The sequence below is a fragment of the Genypterus blacodes genome, unplaced genomic scaffold (assembly GCF_046128005.1).
Source record: "Genypterus blacodes isolate CSIRO-AG114 ecotype Tasmania unplaced genomic scaffold, CSIRO-AGI_Gbla_v1 ptg000214l_1, whole genome shotgun sequence".
Taxonomy (NCBI): domain Eukaryota; kingdom Metazoa; phylum Chordata; class Actinopteri; order Ophidiiformes; family Ophidiidae; genus Genypterus; species Genypterus blacodes.
The window spans coordinates 343,025-365,752 of record NW_027467013.1 but is presented as its reverse complement, the minus strand read 5'-3'; the positions used below and the strand labels follow the sequence as shown (position 1 = coordinate 365,752).

At 42.4% G+C, this 22,728-nt stretch overlaps 1 protein-coding gene across 1 annotated transcript; it reads left to right on the top strand.

The window, feature by feature from the left end:
- The first annotated feature begins 1,075 nt into the window (after positions 1 to 1,075).
- LOC143015739 (FERM and PDZ domain-containing protein 4-like) lies at positions 1,076 to 22,201 on the top strand. Its single transcript, XM_076169796.1, has 17 exons — positions 1,076 to 1,358; positions 8,258 to 8,374; positions 12,790 to 12,950; positions 13,229 to 13,331; positions 13,614 to 13,659; positions 14,529 to 14,633; positions 15,115 to 15,222; positions 15,546 to 15,677; positions 15,836 to 15,955; positions 16,072 to 16,208; positions 16,460 to 16,586; positions 16,879 to 16,968; positions 17,078 to 17,260; positions 17,472 to 17,604; positions 18,198 to 19,172; positions 19,629 to 20,828; positions 20,994 to 22,201. The coding sequence occupies exons 1-17, from the start codon at positions 1,318 to 1,320 to the stop codon at positions 22,199 to 22,201; spliced, it is 4,986 nt and encodes a 1,661-aa protein (XP_076025911.1). The 5' UTR covers positions 1,076 to 1,317.
- Positions 22,202 to 22,728: the final 527 nt, after the last annotated feature.

Sequence of the window (22,728 nt, the reverse complement as noted above, 5' to 3'; positions counted from 1 at the left end):
CGAGCTTCGCTCTTGTGGGTCTAACCAGGTGTGTCTTTGTCAATGTTCATCACATTATTCTACCATGGGGTTGTACAGGAGGGGGCTAGGAAACTAAATTGGAGATATGAGGTTTTAAGATCCTCGTTTAAAATGGTTGCCTGCAAAGCATAAAAACACACGGTATAACCTTAATGGAGATCAAGTACAAAATATGAAATGGAGAAGATCAGAGTGCCTCAAGTACCTTAAAACTGTCCTTAAGAACTTTACATGAGTAAAGGCGAGTCCATCTCTGACGCTTTATGAACAGCTAAAACTGAAAGGCCTCGGGTGAATGCTCTCACTGAGTCTGAGCATGCAGCAGCCAAACTGGTATGAAAGGTCAGAGCTGATGCAGTGTACAGTACAGGCATCCTAATGTGTTGCCAAGACCCCAGCTGCAGCAGTTGAGGGGGGGAGGGGGAGGGGGGGTGGGGGGTATTATTATACTGTCACTGCTCCTCCTTTGCTCTGGCGTTCATACAATATGCAAATCATCCAGTCAAACCCCCATCACCACCACCCACTGCTCTCTAGACAAAAACACCTGGATTCTTCTCCATTTCTCCTGCTTTGTGCAGACACACTATATGACGAGGGATTGATGAGGAATTGCTTCGGGGAATTCTTGGAAGCTAACTGCATCTTTCAGCAGCGATGCTCTTGTGCCCCCTAACACACACACACACCCACACACACACACACACTCACACACACACACACACACACACACACACACACACACACACACACAGACACCCACACATGCAATCACGCACACACACGCACACCCACCCATCATCCTCTTGCATTCCTCCTTCCTCTCTTTACCACTGTCATCTCCCACCACCACTGCCACCGCCCCCTGTCCATCCCTCCATCCCTCCATCCCTCCATCCCTCCCTCCCTCTGCCCCTCACGCTTGCTCTCTCAGCCTCTCTCCAAAGCCGTTGTTACTGTGCGGCTCCAGCACATCATTCCACCGCCATGGAAATTAAATGAAGGTGGCTTAACGCAGCTAACAGAGGCATGCTTTGAAGGATGTAACCAGGGGAAGCTGCGCTGCCAGATCCTTTTCCCGTGGACTGTGGATTTGTGCTGCTGAGCCGAGGGCACAGCAATCACTCAGCCATGCAGAAGCTCAGACAACAGGACTAATCGCTCTACCTGACTTATGGAAGCTCCACTTTTTTTTTCTGAATTATTTATTCCCTGCCGCTACACACACAGAGTGACAATGGAGCCGGAGTGAAGTAGGTGGTAAATTTGTAGCCCTGACTGCAGTCTCCAGCACACATGGATGTGTTCAGCTTTGTGAAGATGCCAAAGCTGGCAGGGTGAGTCAGAATAGATGCTGATGTCTATGTGCCTGTCTGTCACTGTGTGGCATGTGCTCAGTAGGTGGTGAGATATATATTAGTGATTTACATTGAGATGCATTCATACAGGAACATGTATAAAGGGGGCTGATGTGGGGGGACAAATAGAAAAATGCTGAGTTACTAGTGCTTGTGGAAATAAGTTGTGCAGTCATATATGTTATGTGAAATGAATGAGCAAGTGAGGAGGATGGTGAGTGGGGGTGGATGCTGAAGCTGATGGTTCATGTGTGTGTAACTTCAGCATTTAGTCCATCTGTGTCTACATTTGAAAACCTGCCTATTTTGACATTATTGTTTTATTTTATTCTAGGATTATTCATTGCTAAATCAAATATTTCAGATATTTTGTCAACAGTTAAAAGTCTCTTTGTAATGTTTACGTATTCGATTTTATTTTATTTTTTTACCACCGATATACCTGTCAGGCCATTTGTGTCTGTCTGTACGGACATTGCTCATTGTAACCTGTCAGTTGTCAAGTTCGCCATCAACACTCATAACTTCCTTGGTTGATACAGCTTCCTGTTTTTCACATAAAAGCAAATTTCCTTATAAGGGTTAGATTTTGGAACACTTTTAACAAGCAATAGTAGGAACAAACAGCTCTCAGTAATGCCATGCCATGCCAGTTCACCTTGTGCACCCATGGGTCTGCTAGATTCTGTTGATCTTCCCCAGTGGACAGTAATCCTCCTAGAGGATTTGGTTCCAGCAGCAGCAGCAGCACAAACCACTAGTGTAAAGAGTAGGTGAGCATAAATGGGGCATGTGAGCACCAGACATATTGCCAAAATCCTATGCAGCGTATTTCATTCCACTTATGAGTCATCAGCTTACAGAACTGGGATTTGCTTTCTTTAGTTTGATTTAGTCAAACAAAAGGATGGCATTACATAATTGCTGTGCTTTACTATTCAGTGTTTTAACCCTTTCGAGCAAATTGTGGCTTTTTGTTTCCAAACAATCCTGCAGTAAGACAGCTTGTACTTTAAGATGACAGGACTGTTTTCCAGTTAGCAGCATTTATGATACATCTCCAAGAGGGCCACCAACGTCACTGCATCCTGTCACTGTTAATAATGCCAAACAAACAGAGATGCTATCTCTCATTACCGGTGACCACTGCTTCACAATCTTTTCTCTCTTCTGCCAGAAAGAATTTAAGTCAGCCGTCGTTATTTATCTGTGACTGAAAGTTTTACAGAGAGAAGCAGCACACGAATAATTTCACCTCGTCATCTATTCCTACAGCCTAAAAATGACTCTGCTGTCAAAAGCACAACTGTCCACTAGCAGAAGCAGGGGAGAAGGAGGGGGGCGCAAAGACTCCCAACTGAGACAGTTAGATAGCAAAGGCCTCTCTGAAATCAAGGTTGAACCATTTGAGCAACATTGTTTGAGACATTGTCTCTGTGTTGAACTGTAGGTCAAGCTGTCAGGAAATGCTGTGTTAATACATGCTGCCGTGACTACAGATGTTCTGTCTCAACTCCAATTGTGAAATTTGTATTCATATGGTGACAGAATGAATGCTGATTGAATGCAGAGTGCAGTTGATAAAATATGTGTGTGTGAGCAGGGTGCAGATTGTTTGTACCACAAAGGATTTATGCGACTTTTCTTTTATTAATTCCCCCCGTATGTTAAACAGTGTTTGTTAACTGACAAAGTGAGTTGCAGCTTGTTTGGCTCATCCTTTGCTGTGTTTTTGACAAAGAGTCAGCCAATCTATTATCCCAGCCAATGATGGATGTGTTTAAACTGCAGATTTTCGGAACAGGATGCACTGAAGTGGACGCAAATTGATTAACCTGAATGTCCACAGTACATGAAGCCCAAAAGATTTGTCTTACTTATCAGAACCTCTCAGGGAAGAGTAGAACAAAAATGGCTCAGGGTTGTTAATGGGAGCCAGCTGGCTGCTGAAAGAGGTTTCAGCCAACTATTTATTTAGCCCTGTCCTTTAGAGCTTTTAGCATAAAAGCAATGAATAACACAATGAGGCACAGCAGTATTCAGGGCTAGCTCAGAGCCCACAGGGTAAGCTCATCACTATGTTCTGTTAATGTTTTTCATAAAGCACTGCAGAGCAAAGGGCGCCTGGGGCAATGGAAACATAATGATGAACGATATGACTTGTGAACACATATACATTCTTTACTTGAGTCAGTCTCTTTATTACAGCTGGCTATATGTTTAAGTCTAAAAATAGCACAAAGAAGGGAGAGATACACTGCATCAGGTTATTGAGCACATTTTCCAAATCAATAAGAAAAGTAATGCATATTGTATATACCAAATATATGGTGCAATTAGTGCAATAAATTATCACATCGGGTTTGTTCCAAATTCTGCAACATCACAATATACTGTATGTATTTGTACTAAATATACTGCACATTTTTGGATTCCACAGGGTGACTTCAGCTATTTAGCAGGTGAGGTACCCAAGGCCTTTGGGACTCTAAAGGCTCTCTTACTCATCATAGAATAGGAGGAGGATCATAGTGGGTGGGATGCCTCCCAGCTGCTGTTTTATTTCCACCCAGAGGAGATTAGCTAACTAAAAAAAAAAAAAAACGCTCCATGTAGAGACAGAGAGCTGCTCAGGATTGTGCTGTTGCCCATGGCAACAATATCAGCGCTTCAGAAATGGATACAGAAATGTAATACTCAGCTGGACTAATGGCAAAAAAATAAAATGAACAGTCAACAGTCTGGCACAGAAGAAAGTGTCATGGTGAAAGTATTAAATATTTATGTAATTGTGCTACTCTGAGGTCTACAGTACAGTATATGGGCTACAGTGGAGCTTGATGCAGCTGTCTTGCAATGCAGACTTGAATGTGCTGGTGTGATAGACAATCAAATCCTATATTGCCTGATCTGCAATTGGCTGACCACAGCAATATGTTCACCATCTACAAATGGGACAGACTATGAGTATAAATTGAGTAATTTTGTGTAATCGCATCGTCAGCAATATCAGCAGTAGCACACATACACATACACAGTAGATTGGATTGTATATCTTGTGTTGTTATAGTGACCAAAGGAGGAGAGACAAGGCAGTGCTCGTATATGTCAAGCAGAGAGATGCTGTGTGAGGCAGAAAGCAGAGTGTTTCTGCCCCCAGCAGGATGCAGAGGGGTAAAACCTTTAATCAGAGAGGTTCCTGTCTGTCTGAGCCTCCTCCCAGGAGACATCTCTACCACTGTCCCTACATTAGCAGCCGCTCGCTCGCTGCGTAAATGTCTCTGTCTCATTAAAGAGCACTGAGAGAGCGGTGACTTGAACACTGGACACACAAAAGAATAGAGCAAATTGTGTCGACCCAGGAATTTTCTGACATTCTATCATTTTTGTCAAGTGAGTGTTTGAATTGAGAAATACAATGGCACTCACATAGCTCAGAACTCCACCAAAGCCCAACGATATGTCTTTGAATACATCTCCCTAACTATAAGATGACACATGAAATTGCAGTCAGCATCATCTCAGCTGCAAATTAGAGGTTGTTCAATGTTTCTGCCCTTTTTGTGACTGTGCAGAAATCCAATAAATGTTAGATCCAAATCCTCATCCAGAGCTGGACTAAATTGCACCTATTGATAGTCTATCATTGGGTAAATAATCTTTCATTGAGATTGGTGTATTCATCTGACTTAATATATCCGTCAATGTTAGAAATAATTAGATTTTGAAAGGTCTTGGATCTGTTTGTTGTGCCAGATCTGCACCCGAATTCAACAGGCTCCAAAATTGTTTCATAACCTTTTGAAACAAACACAAATTATGGCATATCACCAATCAAAGAGAATGAGATTCATATGGCCTTTGGGGTGTTATGAGCTGCATCTAGTGCATGCTGGGACAGGCTCCATCTGTTTTATTCTTGTCATTCTTTCTTATTTTAATTCCCACGTGTTAGTAGAGACTGGTTTCATATAGCCGACCCATGAAGATTACAGATGTAAATTATTCAGACGACTTGAGCGTGAGCGTGTGTGTCTGTGTGTGTTGGAATGCTCTTTTTTACCTGTGGCCTGTCTTTGAAGCAGAAGTTACTTCTTTCATTAAAAGGAATTTGTAACACTAAAATGGTCTCTTTCTCTTTAACTAACTTATATGAGAGGGATGAAAGTGAAAGTGAGCAGCTGTGATAAAGCAAGGATCACATTGGTCATGCAACTTTTATCAAGGACTGAAAAGTGATCTTTTTTTCCATCTCCCATACAGTGCAATTAAACTAATATACCCCAAATTATAGATAGATGATACATTTGTAAGCGGTAGTAGGAGTATTGTTTGGTGCTGTTCATCTTAATGATGATATATGATGACAAATCCATAGAAAGGACTCTTTAAATGGATTTTTTGTTAGATCATCCAGTGCTAATGAGGAGGCTTTGATGCTTGTTGTTGTGATAGCAAAGGCTTGAAATACATTTGATTGAAAACTGGTTGATTATTATATTGATATATAATATGTGCCTGCATCATTTTTCCTTTCCATGTTCTTTTGATCAAGCAGTTGGTCAAATTGAAAGCTATTGGTAATGCGCTAGAGATAGTTTTTATCATAAAAGATATTTAAATACAATTATTAAAAGTATCAGGCAAATCCAGATCTATTTTCCCTTTTAAAAGTGTCCTTTGCGTACCTATATGTATTTGTCTTGGAAAAATTACTATTACCTCTTGCTCTAATTGTCCTCGCTGTGACTCTTGGGTAACCTGTTCATGAATTGTGCAGCATTGCTTGCCCACTTGGCGCTCGATTACTCAGTCCAATGTGACAGTGCAGGCATCATTTATTAATGCTAGCTGAGGAAGATCGGTTTCACTGTCCACCAGTGGGTGAACCTTTTCAGCGTCTGTGTAAGCTGGAGTACCTTTGCTCAATGGCATAATGCACCTTCTGTCCACAGACAAAGGAAATCAAAGATCAGAGCAGCTATGACCGTGCCACCAGAACTCAACTGGCAAACATGAGGCTGAGCAAAAAGAAAATGGATTTTTTTAGGAGCTATAATCAACTAGGAAACGCATTTTGAAGGCACATCACTTGAAACTGTGAGTACAATGCTCAACTAGCCTACAGACATCTGAAGATTGAATCACTTTTCAGAGGAAACTTAGTCAAAGAATTTCATAAAAAGTATTGCATAAATGCTAGAATTGTTTATACATCTGAGTTGATTTGTAGTTTAATTTAAAATCTGTAAAGCTGCACCACATCCTGTTTGTGTTAGAATTGCTCTTTACTTGGCCTGAGAGCCTGAAATGGAGGATAGAAACAGGATTCATCCGTAACATGAACATGTAGTGTGAGAGAGAGTCCAGTGATGTCACACATAGAGCATTATGTGACCTGGAGGAAACATGTTCTATGTATACAACACCAAGGCCATCGCCCAGCTAATGTACTGTGGGTCAAATAAATCCATATCCATGACGAGGGACGGGGGGTGAACTCGACTGTCGATCGGAGGGCAAATACATACAGCAATGTGCAGCAAAATACGGCACTAGCTTTAGCCTTTTTTAATCATTTATGTTTTATTGAATCCTTTAGCACTTAAGGTGTGTTTGTGATTACGTGAGGTGACCTAAATTGTGTTTTAACTGTGGGTGCATTATTTTGTTGACACCTAAGGCTGCGGTGAGCTATTTGTGCGTCACTCATCTCACTGGCCACACACCTAACATGTAGCTAACTCTAACGTCTAAACAGTGACAATCCAAAGATAACATTAGCTCCTTTGGTTATACATTAGACTCCATGTTGGCTAACTGTTAGGCCACCGAAAACAGACCCAACAAGCCGAAGCTGCCCTGAAAGCTTAGTTTTGACTCTTCAATGAAAGAGGGAAGGAATGTCCCCTTGTTTTTTTAATATGTACTGCTAAGAGGAATGCTCGTTACACACACCTGCTCTTACACACACGTTCGCATCATCATATTATCATCGGTACAGTAAGTGGGGAAGCATTTAGCGGGAAAGAAAGAGGGGCTTTGAATAATGAACGCAAAGAGGCCCAGTTACATGGCAGGCGAGCCTTTGATGTGACAGAACTCTGAGCCGGTGCTTTATTAGCATCACAGACACTAAGACCGAGAGCGAGGGAGACGCTGATGGACAGAAAGACGCACATAAGACGCAAAAGGAATAAGAGACAGAAACATTTTAAACCCGTAACAGCAGTTCCTATGTCAAACTGCGCCATAACAACTCGTCACAGATTGAATCTACAGCTACGTGTTAGCATTTGATTGTAACACATAAATGTAAATAAAATCAACTGAAGTGTAGATTTAGATGGCTGTTATCTTTTTCACACAGTTGTAAGTAATAGTTTCCTGAGTGATACAGTCAAGTTTATGAACGCATCTTTGGCGCTGAGCGAATCGAATAACTACTTTAAAGCAGAATTCCCTTGGGCTTTTATTTTTTTGAAAAGAATCTGCTGACATCTAGACACAAAACCAATTTCATGCCTGTAAAAGCTCAAGAGTGAGGCATGACAACCCTGCCTGCATGCTGAGGTTACATAATTAACTTGATTTGTATTCACTGAATGAACCAAGGTTACATAACATTGTATATCACACTGGGATCAGGCATTTTCTCATCATTAGCTTTGAATTGCTTCACATGAAGTCATGACTCATTTGTTTCTATTATTATTATTCACACAGAGAATTGTGCAGAGGAAATTCTGACTTAGACACAGATTCATACTGTATTTACAGGATAATGTTGCTGATTTTGAAATGCTGAGCTACACCGCGAATATTGAAGATATGAAGCAAATCTACAGATGATTTATTTTCCCTTTCTGCATCTTTAGCCACAAGACCAAAGCTTCGGGCTGGCCTCCCCCTTCAGGGACCTGGACTGCTTCACAGGGACCCCCCAATGGATGGGACATGGGCGCCAATAGAGAGGGGCGTGACTGCTTCATCAAGTAAGTGCCTCACAGTGTTTAAAGGAGAGGAGCTTTCTCTCGCCCAGATGTTTCAGATTCTTTGCCAACCTGTGATTATTCCAGCCACGTCACAGCCTCCAACCCTGCCTCCATCTGTGCATAGAGAATACTGATTCTCGCCTCCTCCCACTGGTGCACACATTTTGCCCCTGCCTACTCTCCCTTGATCTCTCTCTCTCTCTCTCTCTCTCTCTCTCTCTCTCTCTCTCTCTCTCTCCCCCTTTCTTTCACACACATGCTCCAAATATCCCCGCACGCAGTTGCCATCCTGATCTCTCTGTGTGTGTTTGTGTGTGCTTCTACTGATGAAGAATTCACCTGTGCAGGGAAATGTCACGCTCTTAGAGTCTGCGCGTATCAGCAAGGATGCTGGATTGTAGCGTTATCAGCATAATTGATCCTTAGGCACCTCTGAATAACTTTTCAGGCAGGTAAAGAGAAACAATTGCTCCAGTGTGAGTTTGTCTGTGTGTGTGTGTCTGTGTGTGTGTGTGTGTGTGTGTGTGTGTGTGTGTAACAAGTGAATGCTTGCTTGCTATTCTGTTGCTGCACGAGAGCATAGCCAGGCTTTCCTCCTATTCCTCTATTGCCTTTTACACTCAGGTCCTAGTGTGCACCTATTGCTTTGTTCACTGCATGACATTGTAAAAAATATTTGTGAATGTAATTTTCTTACACAAACGAGGAGAAATCCTTACGTTCCTGTTTAAATTTATTCTTTCTTTCTAATATTATTCAGAGTCAAATGTGCTGTATAGTGGATGCTTGAAAATATGATTATTTAAGTAGTGTACTGGAGAGGAGGAGAGCACTTATCACACATGAGTTATTGCATGAGAAATGTGATGTCGGGCGAGTTATATAAGAACGAAGGAGGGCTGGATGCTGAGTGTGTCTGGAAGAAGCACATTATGAAGGCTGATTTGGCTCCAGCTTTAGCTTTTCTTCCTATGAATAATCTAGTGTGTGTTTATGTCACTGTCAGTAGCAATCTGAGTTTGTCAAGACTGCAGTGTTCTGATTCCAGTCAAGTGTTGAATTTCTCAATGAAACACGTGTCTGCTCTGTGTGACAGAAGGACGTTTTATATGTACAGTTTGACACGCAGCACTTAACGTGATGAAGCAAAGTTACATTAGGGCTGGTGATGTTCAAAGATGTCGTATTAAATTTGTCTGATCAACTAATTCCCTCAAACAAGGAGGTTGTGTTTTCTTCTGTATCTGCTGGCTGGTTTGTTTGCACGAATAAGCTCTGAACTAATATTGATAAAACTTGGCAGATCGGTGTTCAGGGAAGAACAAAGATCCAGTCGTTTTGATCCTTCAGATCCTGGATTTTATTTAATGATTTCTTGACTATCAGGGGGCATTTTTCTATATTTGTCTTGATTTCTTCAAAAACAGCACATTGATCTCAACAAAGAAAAATACGGCAGATTTATTCTACGATAGGTTTAATTTGGTCTGGATACTGATGATTTTTTAAGAACACTAACAAATTTAGCCGTTACCTATTATTATTATTATTATTATTCCAAGAACAGAACAAATTGTGTCCAGTCTTGTTTTGTCATTCTACTGATGACCCTTCTACTGCTAAGTATCAAAGAGCAAAATAGTGATGGCTGTTTGCAGTTGCTCAAGTGCATGGTGACTGTGTCCATTCTCACTATTTGATGACTTAACGAAGGCATAACTCACCAGCTACAGTTTGTCACAGTTGTCTCTCAGAACAAGTGTAAGAGGATAATGCTTTTTTTTTAATGAGCTCAACACCTCATTGTCCAAAATGAGAAAGTTTGAGAAAGTTGCAGTGTTCTTCATGCGCTGACAGCAGAGGCCAAGCGTAGCTTCTGTGGAGCTTTTCTGTTGCCTAAACTACTGTAGGCAGCTAGAGGTATCATTAGGGACCATTAGATGCAGGGTTGTCAGCACAATGGGAAGAGAGCCACTTTTAGCAGGTGGTCATGGCTGGAGAGGAGACTGTAAGCTTCCTGAACGCAAAGTTCCATATGGGGTTCTTTTTGTACACAATCTGTTGAATGTGTTACATAAGAGATACAAGTGACAGCAAAAATCCAAACTGGATGACAGAATTAAAGATGATATAGATGGATGGGATGGAGTTATTGGACAGATACATCAGGACACAGCATTTCAGCTTTATCCTGCAGTGATCATAAAATTGTTGGAATGGCGTCTAATCTACACAGATAACTTGATTTCAAACGAATTAAAATGGATTTATATTCTCTCTAATGCTCATATTTCCAGTGCGGTGATAGTTGCAGTATCTTATTGACAAAAACACACAGTATCGCATTTCAGCTTTTCAGAAAAATCTTTTAAAAGTACTGTCAGACTGAGGCTTGTGAAGAAGAGGCTAATGTGTAAACACAGCAGTATTTGAGATGTACAAGGGGGCAGAATATAGCAGGGTGGACATATGTACAGTATAGAGAGAGATGGAACAGAACCAAAGATGGATTCCAGAACAATTAGAGCCATTTAGTGATTTTCTGTAGGATTACATAGCATCGGAGCGTGGCCACTTGGACTCATCTTGTTCTTATCCAGGCTCTTTCAGTGTTCTTTGTGCGGGAATGGATAGGTTTTTGTGTCTGATACCTGCCCATTGTCCCCTCAACAGTGATGCAACCGTTCATGTGGCATACGGGCCAATTAAAACCAGGCGGAGGTTTTAGAAGAAGAAAGAGAAGAAGTTCCTGTGGATTTTCCTGCAGCCTGTTCTTTAATCAGTGTTTCTTGGTGTTATGTCTTCCTCTTCTTCTAGGAGACCTTAAACCTTTTTGATCTTCTTCTATTTTAAGATGATAAAGTAAACTAGCAACCCAGCTGTCTTTGATGCTTGTTAGATCTCAAATCAGAGTTCTGTAATTATGTGGTGGACGTCTCTTCCCCCAGACTGTTAAGTAACATTGTTTAAAATAGAAAAAACACTTCCCTCTCGTACTGTGAGTCTCTTGTTCCAAAGCAACAAGCACAGCAGTTAATCGGGATCACAGGAGTTCTATAGCTATGGATTTGGTGAAGTGAAACTGGTGAAACTGCTGTACATTAAGAGCTGAAACATGCAAGTTACTCCATTAAGTTAAGCTCGTTTGTCTTTCTGCCCCCTCATGGTCAAAAGTTGCTAATGCAGTTTGAGTTTAGTGTGGAACAAAAGCAGATTGTCTTTTAAAAATAGAGGTTTTCAATTAAATGTACAAAGCAGGAGACAAATTAACTGTGATGGGAAAAGAGACATTATTAAATGATGGTGGAAATTTGATGAAAATCTAAAGAATGCATTTTTAATACGTTAGTAAACGAATGCATTATTTTATCTGTCCATTCCCTTTAGACACTGTTATTAACTGTCATATAATGACAGCTTCATTGCTGTATAGCTCCTTTCAGGTTAAGTTGAGTTTTATCATGCATGAGATGTTGTATTTCTCTCTTCTTGTGCTTTGAAAGATTAATTGTTGGTATTTGGTGGTGAATGTGTCAGGAATAGCTGTAAATTACACACTGTCTGCCTACGGCATTAATTAACCAACATTGCTGGCACCATTGGGAGCTGATGCCAGAGAATGTGTGTGTGTGTGTGTGTGTGTCTCTCTCGAGATGCTGTGAAACATGCAGATCACATTTGTGGCTTTCGGTTTCAGAAGAAGATATGTTAATTTGGAACAATAACTCAGTTGCAGGGAATTGAGGAAATGCAGGAAATTAGTGGTCATATAGTATATACAGTATAGAAGGTTCTGACTATCGCACAACCTAAGGAACTGTTACAAACACCCACTAGGGTCTGAGTATTAGAGAATAGGGTCGATGTCATGTTAAGATATCTGCAATTAAATAATGCAACAGCTGGAGTGCAATCGCCCACACGTTCTATTTCGGAGACATTACATATTTGCACACTTTGTGGAATTCACAAACACAAAAACAACTAATTTGCAAATATTTGAAAGTGTAAAATTTACAGCTGTCCCTTCAGTCAAAACATCAAACAGCTTTATCCATTCTGGGCCGCAGCTGTTGGTGCTTCTCACAGTACTCACACTTGATCCCTCTATTTTCTGTCAATATTCTATGGCTGTGTAATGATTCAATACACTCACAATATCAAAATTCATGTTTCATTTGGGTTTTACTGAGACTGTATGTTACATGTGTTTTATTATATTTAATCATTTTTACAATACTATTTATATGTTATTTTAAAATTACAAGTTTGGTAGAATTTGTTTTCGGATGATCTCAAATTAATTCATTTTGCAACATAAGGAATGCCTATAAAGTATAATTATTCATTAAATAAAGTAATACCTGATACTGATCATAATATTGATTGTGATTGTCCCTTGATTATTCCCACAGCTACTTCTCTCCGAGCAGCTCCTTGGAGGAGGTTCGTCTGGACGGGGACAAGTTTGTCCCACCAGCCCCCCGAAAGGTGGAGATGAGACGAGATCCAGTGCTCGGCTTTGGCTTTGTGGCAGGCAGCGAGAGACCTGTGGTGGTCCGCTCAGTCACACCAGGTAAACTGACCCAGATGTACACTGAGCGTTCATACACCGGTGAGTCATTCAAACTGGGGCTATTATCAACAGATCCCTCCAAAGGAAATGAAATCCTCCTGAATGTGCGTAGCTAGAAAGAGGAGAGGGGAAACCCATAGGGATGATTCATTGATTGTAATGGTGCTCAGTGAGTAAGCATTCATTACAGCCTTGGGTCAGGAACACAGAGAAAACAAAAATGATTTTGGCTTCTGCAGTTTGTTCCTTCTTCAGGCTTATTTGATGTGTGTTGTCAGGCGGTCCGTCGGAAGGCAGGCTGATCCCAGGGGACGAAATCAATATGATTAATGATGAGCCAGTCAGTTCAGCGCCCAGAGAGCGGGTGATTGACCTCGTCAGGTACGACGATGAAGTGCTGTTTGCCTGCTGGTAGACCTGATGTTGATAATTACACTCATGCTGTCTGCTTTGTTTACATCATTTAGAATATTATCAAACCATTTGTGATTAGTTTTTGCTCCCAACTGCTCCATTCATCCCAGTTTGGCTGACCTCATATGACCTGTGTGACATTCTGTAAACTGTAAAGTGAAGCCACTCCATCTTGATTCTGTGCCTTGGTTTTGGTCTCTGCCATCACATTTCCAATTACATCACTGAGACATTCTCATGTGTTTACAGGAGCTGCAAGGAATCCATAGTGTTGACTGTTGTCCAGCCGTACCCAGTGAGTTCCTCCATACTCTTAAGAATGAAAGAACATCCTAATAATTGCCGTGTTTGTTGCTGATTATTTTGTTGTGTTTGTGAAGGCGAGTCATTAATCACGCCATATGTTGGTGCTGGCACAGTGTCAGTGACGCCGTAGAGCCCGGCTAATTCCATGCCAGTTAGCGGGAGTCACTGTAGTCTTTCCAAGCCTTCTCATGTTCTAGCCTCCGATCCTTGCAAGTCCTCAGATGAACCTGTCACATCAACATCTACTGGAGTCATGAAGCGCCAGATGGTGGTGAAGAGAGTGCCAACAACATACATTATGCCTTTGTTTGCAGATCATGAATCCGATCATTGAAGACGGAATTATGTATGAATCCTCCTGAAATTAACTCAGAACATTATGTAAGATGTGTCAGCTGTGATGCAGAAATCTTATGAATATTCTCGATTCAGTGTGACATTTAGAATTGTTTCTAACCTGCAAGGCTTTAAAAAAAATGAACTGTTTAACATCCTTCCCCTTTTTGTGCTCTCTGTATTTGAAGAGTTAATTGGAACGTTAGCTTCTAAATGACTAAACCTGAAAGGGGATTTCTTCTGTGTGTTAATCCAAACCAATAATAAGGAACAGATCAAACAAGACATCAAAACTAGTCTCCTATTACCTACAGGGCTTTGTTGTGTAGCCTTGATGACACAACCACTTCCTTTCATGTTCTCACTCAGAGACACTTTTATTGCATCATGACAAAATGGAGAAATGGAAGTTTCTGAGAAAAACATGTCCTTGTCCTTGCGGAGCTTGAAAAGTACACAAATCACCTCATTAGTTTGGCCTTTAACGCTCTTCCTTTTGTTTTCTTCTTCTATCTCCCTAAGTCACCCAAATCGGCATTCATCAGCGCAGCCAAAAAGGCCAAGTTAAAGTCTAATCCTGTTAAAGTCCGCTTTGCTGAAGAGGTCATCGTCAACGGCCAGGTCCCAGTAAGTAACACAACAGGAAACTGATTTGTTTTGTGCGCATCTGAGTTATGAATAGGAGATGAGAGCTGTTCACTTGAATTTTTAAACTTGGCATGTAGAGGATTAAAAGGAACCACGCACTGTAAAATTGAGACACGCCACAGTAAGAAATGAGCCATTTCATTCCACTTCTCTCTACCCATCATTCTACCTCTGTGGAAATGGCAGCATGTGGGTATAAATGACAGAAAATTGGGACCCTCTTGCAGAGAGCCTCCCTGATTTGTCGGCTGAGGCACAGCAGAGAGGTTTTGAAAAAAGCCACTCAAAGCAGGGAGGCTGTCAGACCTTTCGCATCTAGTGAGAATAATACTCTGAACAGCAGCTGCAACACTCCAACGATTCTCCTAAGAATCATTTAATCACGGAATGAATTTCACATACAAATATCCAGTGCTGCACTGCTCAAAAAATGTGAGTCTGATCCACACTCTGTTTACAGGAAACCATAAAGGACAACTCCCTTCTTTTTATGCCAAATGTTCTGAAAGTCTACCTGGAGAACGGACAGACGAAATCATTTAAATTCGACAGTAACACATCCATTAAGGTAAGAGCTGGAAATCCCTGTGAAATGCTTTAAGGGGTGTCAGCTAAATCCAAAGTGATTTTTAGTTTTATTGTCAAGCTATTTAACACATTTGAACTTGAATTATGTTTCATTAAAAGCAACTTAACCTAATTAAATGCTTGAAGGAGAACTTGACAAGCTATTCAATGAGATTTAATATTTTTCGCTTTTATCAAATAAGTGTGACAGTTTACAATGATTACGGTGGAGATGAATTACGGCTGTGAGGCAGCGGCGAGCATGCGGCTGTCTTGTTTCCATGGTGAGCATCATTTCTAATCGTGACTCCGTCTATGTGTCAGGATGTTATCTTGACCCTGCAAGAAAAGCTGTCCATTAAAAGCATCGAGCACTTCTCTCTGGTGCTGGAGCAAAGATCTGAGGGCTCTGCCAGCAAACTAATGCTGCTGCATGAACAGGAGATGTTAACTCAGGTGAGACGCCGCTCACACTTACCGATGCTCGATCTCGGTTGCTGTTGACTTTTAGACTTTTAAATGCCATCAATGTAAATATTTGACCTTTGTTGCTGTTTCTGAGACACTGCTCCTCATGAGTAATGGGAACATTCCTTTTTTTGTTTGTGCTCTAGGTGACGCAGAGGCCAGGGTCACACAAGATGAAATGCTTTTTTCGCATCGCTTTCGTCCCGAAGGACCCCGTGGAACTTCTCCGCAGAGATGCAATCGCCTTTGAGTACCTTTATGTCCAGGTGAAGAGCATAACATGCCGATAATACAAAACAGTGTTCTGTCCTTTGGCATTTCACGATAACAGCAGTGACTGAAGTGACATTTCCTCTTGTTCCTCATTCCCCGCCTCCTCCAGAGCTGTAATGATGTGGTATTGGAGAGATTCGGGTCAGAGCTGAAATACGACACGGCACTCCGTCTGGCTGCCCTGCAAATGTATATTCTAACCATCAATGCCAAGCAGTCCCAGAAGGTTTCCCTCAAGTATATCGAGTAAGTAGATTGACTTTCACTCTGTTCACTCTGCAGGTCAACACCAGCTCAACTCACCTGCAGGTCTCCTCACTGTAGAGTCATTTTGTTTGTTACTTTCCCTCGTTAGAATAGAAAGGACAGAAAGAATGCTGTCGTGAAGCCTCCCTGTCAGTTAGTAAATGATTCTCACTTCACCTCTGGGCTCAGTAATCAATCACCGGTCAAGAATGGTGGCCTGACACTTTCTATTCTGAAATGTGACTCTGCAGGAAGGAGTGGGGTCTGGCCTTGTTCCTGCCTCCCGCTGTCCTGTCCAGCATGAAAGAGAAGAACATCAAGAAGGCCCTCACTCACATCCTCAAAACCAACCAGAACCTGGTTCCACCTGGCAAAAAGGTACAAAACACACAGAGTATCTCTCCCACCTGTCATCACCCAACCTTGCCCTCACACTTCTTGGTATGAATAGAGGAGAATTTTATTTTGGAGCAATATTTTTTGGAACACTATCTTTCCTCTCTCTTTCTCCTTCATGCCTTCCTCGTCTTCTCTTGCATATTTGAAAAGCCTTTTCACCACAACCTCGAAGAATGTTGTTACAACAAAAGGCTGCAAGCTCATATTGGCTGTAGACACTTAATTTCAGCTTGTATCTGATCTTGCATTCCTTGTTCCCTCCCCATTTCAGCTCACTGCTTTACAGGCAAAGGTACATTATTTGAAGTATCTGAGCGACCTGAGGCTGTACGGTGGACGCGTGTTCAAATCCACTCTAATCGTAAGTGAAACCATCTTGTTGTGTTGCCTTGTTATGTTGTGCTTACATTTTTCATTACCACATGCAAAGAAGGCTCTGCGTCTGCTTGACACTCTGCTTCTATTTACAGCAAGGTGAGAAGCATACAGAAGTGACTTTGCTGGTCGGGCCCAGATACGGCATCAGCCATGTGATTAACCCCAAAACAAACCTGGTGGCCCTACTGGCGGATTTCAGTCACGTGAACCGTATTGAGATGTATACAGAAGATGAAAGCATGGTTAGAGTGGAACTGCATGTTCTGGATGTAAAGGTAATAATAATCTAATTCACTTTCATAATGAAAACACGATTACTGGCTTTGTGATTGTTGTTATCCACAGTCTTCTTTTTGAACAGTTGCAGTAATAATCCACTATTACCAAAGCCAGGGTCTGTTCAGAATCATTATGGCCTCATTCTACAGCCCCATTCTCTCATTTGTCCTGTGCTCATTGTTGTCTCCTTATCTGCCTTTTTCACAGCCCATCACTCTCTTAATGGAGTCTGTAGATGCAATGAATCTGGCGTGTTTGACTGCTGGCTACTACAGATTATTGGTGGACTCTCGGCGCTCAATCTTCAATGTGGCCAAAAACACAGAGAGCTTTGAGACAAGTACGTACGAAAGCACATTCAAGATGACACATTAGCACGGGGACTGGGAAACCTTTTCACTGCTCAAGGCCAATGCATATATACCTCATGTCACCCATCTATCAGAGAGAGAGAGAGAGAGAGAGAGAGAGAGACTTTCCAAGGTTGACACTATAAATCCAATCTTGTTTCTTCTCTCCAAAACTGATGCCTGATGACTAAACTACCTATATTTTTTTTTCTTATTATCGCACATTATCTTGCATGCATGAGGTCAGAAATCATTACGTGGAAAGTATGCACTCGCTGTTGAACATTAAATCATTTGAATTTATGGAAAAAAATATAATTTCACCAATAACGCTAAATATTAAAACAGTGAAACCTAATACCTAGTAACTGTAGTATTTTCTATCATTTAAAATTGGACTCTACAAAATAGATAGAATGCTTTACTAAGAGAGTTCTAAGACTAATTATCCTCAAGATCAAGTCCAATAATGGGGTGCGCATGATGCTGGATATTGTACTAAGATACCGATTAAAACAAGGCAGTGAGTCGATTCAGTTTGGTGTCTATATATAAGGCTTTTATTTTTGGTTCCTCTTTACAGATCAAGAGGCAAGAGTGAAGCAGAACTACCAGGCCATCGAGTGTACTTACAGTACGCCCCATAAGGGAAGCAACCAGATGTGCGGCCAAGACTTTTCTGACCATGAGTGTCAATACCTTCATCATGGCAGATGTGAAAGTGAATATCCTCCAGTCTACGCCAATGAGATCCACCAGCCACAGTTCTCAATGCATGTGGCTCAGAGAGCAGAGTGCTGCAGAATCCCTCATACCCAACCGTTGATCAATGTCGCAAGATCCGTACCCCAGGAATCTCCCAGGAGTGCAAAGGTCTCCTTCATATTTGGAGATCATCACTTAGATAGTGTAAACCCCCAAAACCTGGGCTATCAGAGACTTATGGACGACAGCCCAGAGATCGTAGACAATCAAAGCCCCATGTACAGACGTCTGGAGGAGGACTATAAGATGATGGATGCCATAGAAGATGGTGATGGATATCAGTACAGCACCAAAATCTTTGGTGCTGCTGAATGCATTGAGGAGCCTCTGCTGCGGGATATCTGCTATGCAGATACAACAGACGATGCAGAGGATGAGGATGACATCAGCTGTGAGGAGGACATAGTAATAAGTGACATTGACAGACCGACGTTGCTCTCGCTCTCAGGGTCCAGCGATGACATCATAGACCTAACTTCCCTCCCTCCACCACCAGAGGGAAATGACGAGGAGGACAACGATGTCCTGCTGTATTCCCTTAACTTGGCCATCGCTGCTCCTCCTCCCGGCTTCAGGGACAGCTCTGATGAGGAGGAGCATCAGCAGGGGGCCGGGACGCGGGCCCAGAGGCCCTGCAATGATATCCCGGTGTCCCTCATAGATTCAGTGCCCACGCATGGAGCCGAGGGCTCTGAAGAGCCCCTGGACAATGCCGTGGTGTCCACCCTGCAGGCACTGGAGGCCCTCGCTGCATCTGAGGAACAGAGTCCTGCACAGTCCGAGAGTGGCACAGGTTCTCCTTACTCTATTGTAACGTTCATTCATTAACACCACACAATGTTCCAGCCATTCATTTTTGAGTTGTTGCTTTTTTTCAATAAAGCCCATTTTGTTCGATGTTTCCATTTGTGTGACTTTTTATTCATTCTTTTAAGCATCTAAGTGACCGTGTTGCTCATCCCTGTATCATTCATTTGCCAAGATTTGTTCTTGTTTTGTGGATCATTTTGTTTGTTTGTCTCAATTGCACATTGGCACAGTGAACATCATGAGGTAACATTACAAAAGTCTATTTTTGTTCTGTATATAGAGAGTGTCATTTAAAGTGAGGTGTTATTGCATTTTTATGTGATTGCATTTTAATGTTATTTCAAATGTCACATTAGCCTCACTTACATTCTTACATTGTCATCACTGTTCTATTCCAGCCCAATTCTTAATAAAGTCTTTGTCTTTCTGTGGCACACAGGTGTAGAAATATCACGAGCATTTAGTCCCGATTCTTCAGATTCTGGCAACGAGACGAACTCCTCTGAGATGACCGAGAGTTCAGAGCTGGCCACCGCTCAGAGACACTCGGAGAACCACTTGAGGATCCATCTAAGCATGACGGAAGGATACCATGCCCTGAATGAAGAGAAAGCTGAGATCCCTCCGAGTAGTGATGGAAGAGAGGGAGCCGTGCAGTGCAACCCCCAGGAGCATCATGATGAAGAGGCAAAATCATCTGCTGTGTCCTCCTCCCAGCTTTTTCATTCAGATGGAGGCGAAATGGAGCCAGAGACCATGGAAACAAAATCAGTCAGTGAATACTTCACCAAGATGCAAATGGGTGCAGTAATGACCAGGCAGAGAGGAAAACAAAGGGAGACAGAAAGTCGAATCCAAGCCGACACCAGTGATTCATCAGATCGGCCCCAAGTGAATCCTCAAGATTTGAATAAAGAGGAAGACCCTCATCTGGTGGGTAAATATAACGCTTTCACTGTGAGAGATTCTTACTACATGAATCAGCTTGATTTGGGGCGAACACACTTTAAAGACAGGCATCCAAAACGGCAGCAAGCATCCAAAAACAAAATGGGAGAAAGTTCTCCAGAATGTGTGAGTGACTCACAGGCTTCCCAGGCAGATGGGTCGACACTGAAGAGAGATAAACAGGAGTCAAATGAAAGGAGCCAGCAGTTAAATGCCCATCTCCGATCGGCCTGTAAAGGTCCACCCCCCACAGAGGATGCCACATCCCGGGATAATGAGCAGCAGCAAATCAAGATTCCACCCTCTGAGCAAGATGTCACACGGTTATATGAATACCATCTGAATAAGCGAATGTCATCGATGCAGAGCGAGGGCATTCACTCTCTCCAGGGCTCGCAGTGTTCCTCCATTGATGCCGGCTGCAGCACAGGAAGCAGCAGCTGTGCCACTCCCATGGATTCTCCCCATTGCGCTGCAGAGAACATACACGGACTGTCCGAGCCTTCACCCAAAGGCCCGAGTCACGTAGCTGCTGAGGAGAAGGCTTACGGGCCTCATTGCCACGGCAAGGCCGGCCATCCCGTGGACCCCACACTCCTGAGGAAGATCCATGCAGCGACCAGCGCTGAGCCTGGGTTTGGGATTCAACGGGACGGCAACCACAGAATGCCCAAGATAAAAGAAACCACAGGTAAAACTAATCAAGAACAACAGTGAGTCAATCATCAAGAGTGTGTTTAACTATTTAACTAGAATTTTGCATTTTCTTTGTGCTTGTAATTATAATAATGAAAGGTGGGAGCTTTGATTCTGGAGATGCTTAATAATTCTCTTTGTCTTCCTGCCCCTAGTGTAGCTTGCACACAGCTGAAGAAGGTTGAGGGAAACAACTCATCCTTAGATCTCTGTCATGAGAGCAGTACCACCGGCACAACCACATCACCATCATCATTAAGAAGTAGCACAGAGCCCAGCAGGCAGTCACAGGGCTACCCCGAACCCCATCCACAAGACCTGGCTTTCCCCTCATGCGGACCTTCCTGGAACCCCACAACAGGCAGCCTCAGGAAGCCACGTGGGGTTCGAATGCTGAGGAGGAGCTGGAGCACCTTAATGCCAGGGTCCAAGAGCTTTGAAGCACTGATCGCGAAGACCAAAACCACACTTACAGGGAAAAGTGGAGGACAGAGTGTTCAGTCTCAAGACCCCCCAAAAGAAGAGAGGACATTCTCAGCCAAAACATTACCCAGAAGCTGGTCCAAAGGCTCACTTCCCTCTGACTTCTCGGGTAGAAGCCTCACTAGAGGAACTTCCCCTTTGCTGCCAGGATCATCAGTGCAAAGGCTGGATACGGGTGCTTTGAGGTGCCATGTGCCATTTAGTCACTGCTTCCCAAGAAGAAGGATGAATGTGGATGCTGATGATGAAGACAGCGAGAGGGCCTCACATCCTCTGTTCTCACGGAACACCGCCCGGCCAGCAGACTGTAAATGCCAACAGGCGGCAGCGATGAAGGACATGAGCCTTAAAACCAGGCTAGCTCGTGTCAATTCAATGAAGGGGAAAACCTACAGCATCCTCACAGGGTTCGCAGCAGCCCGTAAAGATGCCATAGAGATTATCAGTTTGGTTCGTTCCAGCGTGGGCCCGTCCTCCAGGAGCGAGGAGCCCGATGTCAGCGAGAAGAATGTGGGGAAGCTCAACCAAGTGCTCTCCGTTCAGGCCCGGGCACTGGGCAGCGCCTGCAGTCAGATGGCCACAGAGTACAGCAATCCAGATGAGTTGCTGCTCACTTTGACGCAAAGCTTCCACACACTCTGCTGCCTGACACAAGCCTGCATGTCACTTGTGGAAAGTTTGAGCTCTGAGACTCAGCAGAGGGAGGTGGTGGCCAAGGTGGACGCGGTCGTGGTGAAGTACGTGTGTCTGCTTAAAGCTGCTGAGGCGGCGTCAGGAAGATCCCCGAGTGACCAAAGTGTGAATGCATTGACACATCACTCTGCCACCATGGCTGCTATTATAAACACACTAACTCACTCACTGAAAACACTGCTCAACAACTAACTGTTGTTATTTCGTCTTGATTATTGATTTCAAAGCCATACATGAGAGGTTTGAAGAACCAATGTGAACTGCTGTGAAAAACTTTGCCTTGTGTATACAGTATTTTATTATGTAAAGTCAAAATAAAGTTATATGAATTGATAAAGTTTTAAATAGATTATATAAAGGCCTCTGCAAAGAAGACTGTATATTATCTAATATTACATAATAGGGATTATTTTGTGATTTATTTATTATAATAGGGATTTAACGCATAGATTGTTATAAACATACCTAAGGATCTTCATTATTAATTGTAACATTATGTTCATATGTTCAAGACTATAATATATAAAGCTCTCAGCAAATTATTGCACAGGGCGAGACATGATCACATCAAATGAATGCATTATGATTCTTTTTCATTTGCTGGACTTAAATAACACTTTGCACATGATCACTAAGTAATTTCCTGTTATTTTTTGTCAACATTATAAAAATATATTAAAGGTTTTTAAAACTGCAACCTCAAATCTCTTGTGTGTCGT

Excerpts from the sequence above, each read along its gene's own strand:
- LOC143015739 (XM_076169796.1), top strand. The coding sequence starts at position 1,318 with ATGGATGTGTTCAGCTTTGTGAAGATGCCAAAGCTGGCAGG. Across the intron at positions 15,956-16,071 it reads TTGAGTACCTTTATGTCCAG|AGCTGTAATGATGTGGTATT; the intron begins GTGAAGAGCATA and ends CGCCTCCTCCAG. Across the intron at positions 16,209-16,459 it reads GTTTCCCTCAAGTATATCGA|GAAGGAGTGGGGTCTGGCCT; the intron begins GTAAGTAGATTG and ends GTGACTCTGCAG.